The sequence below is a fragment of the Doryrhamphus excisus genome, chromosome 13, assembly GCF_030265055.1.
Source record: "Doryrhamphus excisus isolate RoL2022-K1 chromosome 13, RoL_Dexc_1.0, whole genome shotgun sequence".
NCBI classification, from domain to species: Eukaryota; Metazoa; Chordata; class Actinopteri; order Syngnathiformes; family Syngnathidae; genus Doryrhamphus; species Doryrhamphus excisus.
The window spans coordinates 19,545,850-19,556,345 of NC_080478.1; the positions used below are offsets into that span (position 1 = coordinate 19,545,850).

The following is a 10,496-nucleotide window of genomic DNA, read 5'->3' on the forward strand; positions in this document are numbered from 1 at the left end:
GCTCTAAACACCCGCCCATCCCAGTTCTCTGATTGGCTGAATACGCAATCTTACTAAATCTTAGCTAATCCTCATTGTTTATGTGCTCGAAACACCCGCCCATCTAAGTTCTCTGATTGGCTGAATACCAATCTTACTAAATCTTAGCCAATCCTCATTGCTTTTGTGCTCTAAACACCCGCCCACTCAAGTTTTCTGATTGGCCGAAGACGCAATTTTACAAAAACCTGAGCCTTATGAAGCCGGTGATATATTTTTAGGCGGCTTCAGTAACGTGCTGTAACGGGGTGTCAAAAAGTGGGTAATGGCGTTATGCCGACAGTAAAAGTAATTAGTTAGATTACCCGTTACTGAAAAAAGTAACAGCATTTAGTAACGTTATTTTAAACGCCGTTATTCCCATCACTGGACGCCATACTACAAATCTGTGATTGTCAATGTTATCCATCGTCGTTTGTAGAGTTGGCCCAACATCAGCTGGGATAGGCTCCTGCTACCCTGAACAGGATACGCACTAGAAAATGCACGTATGGATGGCCTTTGAGTGTATTGCATTCATATTGTGTGTACGTTAATATATAAATGGCTTGCTGTCGTCAAGTGCTGCAATATGAGTACTTGTTGATGTATTGTGTGTACATTTGTGTACAACACAAACACAATTGCTTTAGTTTGGTTACTTCATGTTTCATGTTCTGGTTATAACAATACGTGGACAATATTTTCACGAGTTATGGATGTGGAAAAACATGAAAACAAATATGCTACCGACAAAAGATGAGCTCATAAACAATGTTTATCTTCCATACTGACTTAGCACTAGCGGTGGGCGTGTCTCATTGGACTTCCTGTCATTGTTCTTGGTCCATTTTTATGAGTTCAAGCAAACACAGGAACTGTCTTGATTCGGACCACCTAGGCCAGGAGTGTCAAACTCGTCACAATCGGCCATATATGTGAGAATACTTGGAATATGTTGTTGCTTAATCACATTTATTATTGATTATTTCTTGTAGTATAGATCAGGGGTGCTCACACTTTTTCAGCATGCGAGCTACTTTTAAAATGACCGAGTCAAAATGATCTACCCACTACAAAAATGCAAAACATCTATTTATTTTCAAATGTATTGAGGATTATTTGTACGTACAATGTATGTTGATGTACCTTACATAACCAAATGAGCCAATATTGCAAAACACACATAATTAACTATTAAATTTTTTTGTAATTACCTGAGTTTACTTTGATGACTTGCACTGAATTGAACCAGCCAGGGATGCATAGTCCGGACTGCTGATAGCCAGCCTCAAGCACACTTCCAAATATCAGTCATGGATAATATCCGTATCATAATATCCGTATAATATTCCATATCCGTATGGAAGTGATATGTAAAACTGGACCTTTTTACTTGGTCCAGTTTTTGCCTTTTTACTTGGTCCAGCTCCTTCACTCATTTTAGTGACCATAAACTTTAGCGAGGGCTTTAAAATCTCGCAATTCGCCGACTAGCTTAGCACTTTGCATCGTTGTTTACGCATGAGCGGTGACCTAAAGGTCAAAATTCAGTTGTCATCTGACTGGTTGTCCTGTATGTCAATCAAGTAACGGGGATGGATGATAGGCTGACATCGTAAGTTCTGCTGCACTTAGAGACGTCGTTTGATTTGATTGGTCGCCCGAAGGGCAACATTCAGTTGTCATCTGAATGGCTGCCCTGTATGTCAATCAAGTGACGGCATTGATGCTGGGATGATATTTTTTTAATGTCACACCGCGATTGACCAGCGATCGACCAGTACCACCTCCGCGATCGACCGGTAGCTCGCGATCGACTTAATGAGCACCCCTGTTATAGATGAACTGTGATTGGATGCAAGGCAATTTTCCATCCAAACAGAAATTGATTGATGAACTTACTTACAAGACAATTTACTTAAAGTCATTGTGTGTAGTTTTGCTTTATTTTAGTTTTATTGTGCTGTTTTTAAACTTGTTTTTGTGCTTGTGTGACAGTAGAATGCAAAAAATTATATGTAATATTATTTTGATCCATGCATCCATTTTCTATGCTGCTTATCCTCTCTAGGGTGGCGGTTATGCTGGAGCCTATCCCAGCTGTCTTTGGATGGTAGGCGGGGGATACACACAATCTCCAGCCAATCACAGGGCACATATAGACAGAAGGTAAGCTCTCAGTGCTGTTTAATGGCCTTATTTCATGTCTTCATGCCGCACACCATGCACACTCACACAATTGGAGAAGATCATTTCAATGGCACCCATTCATCTATCCATCTATTTTCTATGCTGTCCACCGTCACTTTGGTCATGGGTATGCTGGAGCCTATCCCAGCTGTCTTTGGTCGCCAGCCAATCGCAGTCATTCATTCATTCATTTTCTACCGCTTATCCTCTCGAGGGTTGTGGGGGTGCTGGAGCCTATAGGCGGGGTACACCCTGGACTGGTGGCCAGCCAATCACAGGGCACATATAGACAAACAACCATTCACACTCACATTCATACCTATGGACAATTTGGAGTGGCTAATTAACCTAGCATGTTTTTGGAATGTGGGAGGAAACCGGAGTACCCGGAGAAAACCCACGCATGCACGGGGAGAACATGCAAACTCCACACAGAGATTGCAGAGGGTGGAATTGAACTCGGGTTTCCTAGCTGCGAGGCCTGCATGTGAACCCCTCGTCCACGTTATTATATGTAATATTATTTAGATCCATCCATCCATTTTCTATGCTGCTTATCCTCTCTAGGGTTGCGGTTATGCTGGAGCCTATCCCAGCTGTCTTTGGATGGTAGGCGGGGATACACACAATCTCCAGCCAATCACAGGGCACATATAGACAAACAACCATTCACACTCACATTCATACCTATGGACAATTTGGAGTGGCTAATTAACCTAGCATGTTTTTGGAATGTGGGAGGAAACCGGAGTACCCGGAGAAAACCATGCAATACAATAATAGCAAAACGTATGGAAGTATTATAGGGTGGGCTAAGTTGCAAATTTTGGCACCGATCTGATACCAAAGTAAATACGATACAAGGCCAGTTTTGTTAGTACTAATACTGATATCGGTACTTTTTACTCATAATTATAATCATTCATTCATTCATTCATTTTCTACCGCTTTTTCCTCACAAGGGTCGCGGGGGTGCTGGAGCCTATCCCAGCTGTCTTCGAGCGAGAGGCAGGGTACACCCTGGACTGATGGCCAGCCAATCACAGGGCACATATAGACAAACAACCATTCACACTCACATTCATACCTATGGACAATTTGGAGTCGCTAATTAACCTAGCATGTTTTTGGAATGTGGGAGGAAACCGGAATACCCAGAGAAAACCCACGCACTGTTTGTTTAAATCCTTGTTGCTAACTTGTAGGACATTCCGGACTATAAATTTAGGTTAATGTTTGTGCACCACAATTAATAGAAATATATTTAAATTCATCAGGAGAAATAAAATACATTAAACAAGGAAGAACATCTTATTGTTATATATTTTTGTTTAATTTAATTTAATTTAATTTAATTTAATTTAATTTAATTTAATTTAATTTAATTTAATTTAATTTAATTTAATTTAATTTAATTTAATTTTATTTTATTTTATTTTATTTTATTTTATTTTATTTTATTTTATTTTATTTTATTTTATTTTATTTTATTTTATTTTATTTTATTTTATTTTATTTTATTTTATTTTATTTTATTTTATTTTATTTTATTTTATTTTATTTTATTTTATTTTATTTTATTTTATTTTATTTTATTTTATTTTATTTTATTTTATTTTATTTTATTTTATTTTATTTTATTTTATTTTATTTTATTTTATTTTATTTTATTTTATTTTATTTTATTTTATTTTATTTTATTTTATTTTATTTTATTTTATTTTATTTTATTTTATTTTATTTTATTTTATTTTATTTTATTTTATTTTATTTTATTTTATTTTATTTTATTTTATTTTATTTTATTTTATTTTATTTTATTTTATTTTATTTTATTTTATTTTATTTTATTTTATTTTATTTTATTTTATTTTATTTTATTTTATTTTATTTTATTTTATTTTATTTTATTTTATTTTATTTTATTTTATTTTATTTTATTTTATTTTATTTTATTTTATTTTATTTTATTTTATTTTATTTTATTTTATTTTATTTTATTTTATTTTATTTCATTTTGTTCCAGTTTCCCAAGGTCATGATTCCAGTCATCACTGATATAAAGGTCAGGTGGCAGGATGGCAAAAGGTCACTGATTTTTTTTTCTCCTCCCCCGTGCATCCATCTTCACTTTCCTATTGTGATGTCACCACATAGCTGAGGTCATATGCCCCCCCCCCACACCCCCCCATGTGTATTGTAACTCACTACAATTAAGGGAGTCAGCTTAAAAGTCTGAAGTCTACCGAGACCGGAGACATCTGGAGAAGCAGTCAAAACACATTGAAGTCCACCATTGTTTTGTCCCGGCTCAAAACGGAACTGGTCAGCGAAGGCGAAAGAAAGGAACCATAACCGCCGCTAAACATGGTTTTCCGCCTTTAGTTTATGTCCCAAACAGGATGCAGCAACATGAACGCGGCACTTTCAGGAGCCACAAGCGAATGTTCCTTCACATTCCATATGGAAAACTCTCGTTGTTAAGTTACGACGATGCCGCTGTTGTTCTTACTACTTCTGCTCAATACCCGTTTTGGAGGATTTAACGGCATCGAATATGAAACAATGTGCACTTCGAATGTTTGCTTTACTCTACACTTGGACAAGGTGAGCTTTGACAAGGCCGGTCAGAGCTGTTTCCACAATGGAGGGTACCTGATGACGGTCAGGAACGAAGAAGAAGACCATCATATCCATTCTTTGATCTCCTTGATCCAGAAGGAGAAGCAATTCAAGTTTTGGATCGGATTAAAACTTCACAAAGGCGACTGCGTTTTAGCTGACAAACCTCTCAGAGGATTCAAGTGGACATCCGGTGAAGAAGATTCCCGCTTCTCCAACTGGGATAAAGAACCCGTGGACACATGTACTGAACGATGTGTGCATGTTAGCTACAATCCGAAAAATCGGAATATTCTGAAATGGACTGCCGGAGCTTGCAAGACTCCTTCTTTTTACATGTGTAAGTTTTACTTCCAAGGAATGTGCGGATCTCTGCTTCTGTCGGGATCTGGAGATATATCATACACGGCTCCTTTCTCCGAGGAACCCTTGCAAAATGAGATCAAATCCTTACCAATCGGAACGTACGCGAAAATCACATGTGCCGATCGGGAATCTCACTTTTCTGTTTGTATGCTGAGTGATGATAAATACCAGTGGAACGTCGGAGGTCCGTTCTGTAAGGCAGATCCCGGAAAATGTGCTTCCGATAACGGCGGATGTGAACATCTGTGCCAGGAGGACTCGGATCAGGTTCGATGCCTCTGTAAGCAAGGTTACACAATCGAGGAAAACGGGTTTTCTTGTAAGTTACAAGACGTGTGCAACGTGGAATTTTGTGAACACGACTGCATCCTGGGAGAATCCGGATTTTCCTGCGATTGTCCCGTCGGATTCAAATTGGAAGCAAATCAGCGGAATTGCTCGGATATCGACGAGTGCCAACTCCCACATGTTTGCGCTAATCGTTTGTGTGTTAACACACACGGAAGCTACACGTGTGCATGTCGGGAAGGTTTCCAAATGTTCCGAGGTGATTGTCTCGATTCGGATGAGTGTGTGAATTCCCGATGTGAACACGGTTGCTTGAACACGATGGGATCGTTTTCCTGCTACTGCGAGGATGGCTTTACTTTATCCGAGGATGGCTACTCTTGCGCGGACGTCAACGAATGCGCCACGGAACGCTGTCAATTCCGATGTGTCAACACCGAAGGAAGTTTCAGTTGCGTATGCCCGGCGGGGTTCCATTCGGATGCGATTGGAATGGATTGCGTTCCGGATATCACTGACGCACCGTTAAATGACGCAACGCAAGTAAACATCGCCGAAACTGAACCCACGGTGACACAGGAACGCCGACGAGTGTCCACGCCCCTTCCACGTTTGGAGACCGTCACGCCAATTAATGCGTCCTCGGCATCGAGCGCTAAAGTCGTCAACTCCAGAGTGCTTATCTGTGTCCTGGGATCGGTGATTCCGTTGCTGATGTTAGTCGCCGCGACGTTAGGTATTGCCGTTGTTCGATGTCATCGAGCTAGAAAAGAAGCAAAGAAAACGACAACAGACACTTATTGTTGGGTGGCCTCGGGTTTGGATCCACGCTTGGAGAAATTTTACGAATCCATCTTGACTGATGATTTATGACCCGATGGACGGAATTGCTTTTGTGTATAATTCATCTTCAAGCATATTTATGTAATTTATATTTAAGGTTCGACTGTATAAACGTCATTTCTGTATATTTCTGTATAAACGTCATACAGAAATTAATTACAGTGCTTTTTTCATTTTTCTATTATATATTTTTTTCATAATATTTTGACTTTATTCATTTGAAATTATAGCTGTTTTTTCCAATTCTGTGTTTTTTCCATATTCCATATTTTATTTAAATTTCATCATAATGATTTTCATAATAATTCATAATAATTTTCACGATAATTTTCATAGTAATTTTCATAGTAATTTTCATAGTAATTTTCATAGTAATTTTCGTAATAATTCATAAAAAAATTTCATAATAATTCATAAAAAATTTCATAATAATTCATAATACTTTTCATAATAATTCCCATATTTTGGATTTTATTTTTTTGTAAAATTATAATTTTTACTGCAACCTAATTCTCCAAAAATTACGACTTTATTTTTTTGTTCCTGATCATAATATTTTTACATGTTTTTTTTTTACTATTTCAAATGTACACTAAATGTGCCATTTTTCTATTATATATTTTAAAAAATACTACTACGACTACTTTTGATATTTGGTCCCTTGATATTTGTACTGTAGTTTTACTGTAGTCGTAAAAACAACATTTTTTGACTCTTTGCTACTAAAACGACATTATTGTTCGTCATAATATTAGAAGTTTATTCTTGTAAAATTAGTGTTTTTTCATTTTTCTATTATATTATTTTTGTCATAATATTTTGACTTTATTCATTTGAAATTATAGCTGGTTTTTTTCAATTTTCTTGTTCTTTTTTTCCATATGACTTCTTTTATTTAATTTTCACAATAATTCATAATAATTTTCATAATAATCCATAATAATTTTCATAATAATGTTCATAATAATTTTAATAATAATTTTCATAATAATGTTCATAATAATTTTCATAATGATTTTCATAATAATTCATAATAATTTTCACGATAATTTTCATAGTAATTTTCATAGTAATTTTCATAGTAATTTTCATAATAATTTTCATAGTAATTTTCATAGTAATTTTCGTAATAATTCATAAAAAATTTCATAATAATTCATAATAATTTTTAATAATAATTCCCATATTTTGGACTTTATTTTTTGTAAAATTATAATTTTTACTGCAACCTAATTCTCCAAAAATTTCGACTTTATTTTTTTGTTTCAGATTATAATATTTCTACATTTTTTCTTCACTATTTCAAATGTACACTAAATGTGCCATTTTTCTATTATATATTTTAAAAAATACTACTACTACTACTTTTGATATTTGGTCCCTTGATATTTGCACTGTAGTTTTACTGTAGTCGTAAAAAAACTTTTTTTCGACTCTTTATTGTTATTATTGTTCCTCATAATATTATGAATAGTTTATTCTCGTAAAATTAGTGTTTTTTTCATTTTTCCATTATATATTTTTGTCATAATATTTTGACTTTATTCATTTGAAATTATAGCTTTTTTCTCCAATTTTGTTTTTCTTTTTTCCATATGACTTCTTTTATTTAAATTTCACCATAATTCATAATAATTTTCATAATAATTCATAATAATTTTCATAATAATTTTCATAATAATTTTCATAATAATTTTCATAATAATTCCTATATTTTTGACTTTATTTTTGTAAAATTATAATTTTTACTGCAACCTAATTTTCCAAAAATGACTAAAATGACGACTTTATTTTTTGTTCCTCATCATAATATTTCAACATCTTTTTTCTTTACTAGTTCAAATTTACGCTACTAAAATTACTGTTACTGAAAAATTACTGAAAAATACTACTAAATTCTACTAATACTAATAAAAATACTACTACTACTACTTTTGATATTTGGTCCACCAACACATACTGTAGTCGTAAAAACAACATTTTTTCGACTCTTTGTCATCGAGCTAGAAAAGAAGCAAAGAAAAGGACAACAGACACTTATTGTTGGGTGGCCTCGGGTTTGGATCCACGCTTGGAGAAATTTTACGAATCCATCTTGACTGATGATTTATGACCCGATGGACGGAATTGCTTTTGTGTATAATTCATCTTCAAGCATATTTATGTAATTTATATTTAAGGTTCTTATAACTGTAAATACTCTTGTGGCTCTTCTTTCTGATTGGTTGCACATATAAACATCATACAGAAATTAATTACAGTGTTTTTTTCATTTTTCTATTATATATTTTTTTCATAATATTTTGACTTTATTCATTTGAAATTATAGCTGTTTTTTCCAATTCTGTGTTTTTTTCATATTCCATATTTTATTTAAATTTCATCATAATGATTTTCATAATAATTCATAATAATTTTCACGATAATTTTCATAATAATTTTCATAGTAATTTTCATAGTAATTTTCATAATAATTTTCATAGTAATTTTCGTAATAATTCATAAAAATTTTCATAATATTTTTTTATAATAATTCCCATATTTTGGACTTTATTTTTGTAAAATTATAATTTTTACTGCAACCTAATTCTCCAAAAATTACGACTTTATTTTTTTTGTTCCTGATTATAATATTTCTACATGTTTTTTCTTCACTATTTCAAATGTACACTAAATGTGCCATTTTTCTATTATATATTTTTAAAAATACTACTACGACTACTTTTGATATTTGGTCCCTTAATATTTGTTTTACTGTAGTCGTAAAAAAACATTTTTTCGACTCTTTATTGTTATTATTGTTCCTCATAATATTACAAGTTTATTCTCGTAAAATTAGTGTTTTTTTCATTTTTCTATTAGATTTTTTTTCATAATATTTTTACTTTATTCATTTGAAATTATAGCTTTTTTTCCAATTTTGTTGTTCTTTTTTCCAGATGACTTCTTTTATTTAAATTTCACCATAATTCATAATAATTTTCATAATAATTCATAATAATGTTCATAATAATTTTCATAATGATTTTCATAATAATTCATAATAATTTTCACGATAATTTTCATAGTAATTTTCATAGTGATTTTCATAGTAATTTTCGTAATAATTCATAAAAAAATTCATAATAATTCATAATAATTTTCATAATAATTCCCATATTTTGGACTTTATTTTTTGTAAAATTATAATTTTTACTGCAACCTAATTCTCCAAAAATTACGACTTTATTTTTTTGGTTCCTGATTATAATATTTCTACATGTTTTTTCTTCACTATTTCAAATGTACACTAAATGTGCCATTTTTCTATTATATATTTTTAAAAATACTACTACTACTACTTTTGATATTTGGTCCCTTGATATTTGTACTGTAGTTTTACTGTAGTCGTAAAAACAACATTTTTTCGACTCTTTGCTACTAAAACAACATTATTGTTCCTCATAATATTACAAGTTTATTCTCGTAAAATTAGTGTTTTTTCATTTTTCTATTATATTATTTTTTCATAATATTTTGACTTTATTCATTTGAAATTATAGCTGTTTTTTTCCAATTTTGTTGTTCTTTTTTCCATATGACTTCTTTTATTTAATTTTCATAATAATTCATAATACTTTTCATAATAATTCATAATAATTTTCATAATAATTCATAATAATTTTAATAATAATTTTCATAATGATTTTCATAATAATTCATAATAATTTTCACGATAATTTTCATAGTAATTTTCATAGTAATTTTCATAGTAATTTTCATAGTAATTTTCATAATACTTTTCATAATAATTCATAATAATTTTCATAATAATTCATAATAATTTTCATAATGATTTTCATAATAATTCATAATAATCTTCACGATAATTTTCATAATGATTTTCATAGTAATTTTCATAGTAATTTTCATAGTAATTTTCATAGTAATTTTCATAATAATTCATAAAAAATTCATAATAATTCATAAAAAATTCATAATAATTCATAAAAAATCATAATAATTCATAAAAAATCATAATAATTCATAATACTTTTCATAATAATTGCCATATTTTGGACTTTTAGTTTTGTAAAATTATAATTTTTACTGCAACCTAATTCTCCAAAAATTACAACTTTTTTTTTGTTCCTGATCATAATATTTCTACATGTTTTTTCTTTACC

At 31.7% G+C, this 10,496-nt stretch overlaps 1 protein-coding gene across 1 annotated transcript; it reads left to right on the plus strand.

Moving 5' to 3' along the window:
• The first annotated feature begins 4,558 nt into the window (after window positions 1-4,558).
• On the plus strand, window positions 4,559-6,447 carry LOC131140412 (complement component C1q receptor-like). Its single transcript, XM_058090821.1, has one exon. The coding sequence runs from the start codon at window positions 4,705-4,707 to the stop codon at window positions 6,358-6,360; it is 1,656 nt and encodes a 551-aa protein (XP_057946804.1). The 5' UTR covers window positions 4,559-4,704; the 3' UTR covers window positions 6,361-6,447.
• The last annotated feature ends 4,049 nt before the right edge of the window (window positions 6,448-10,496 follow it).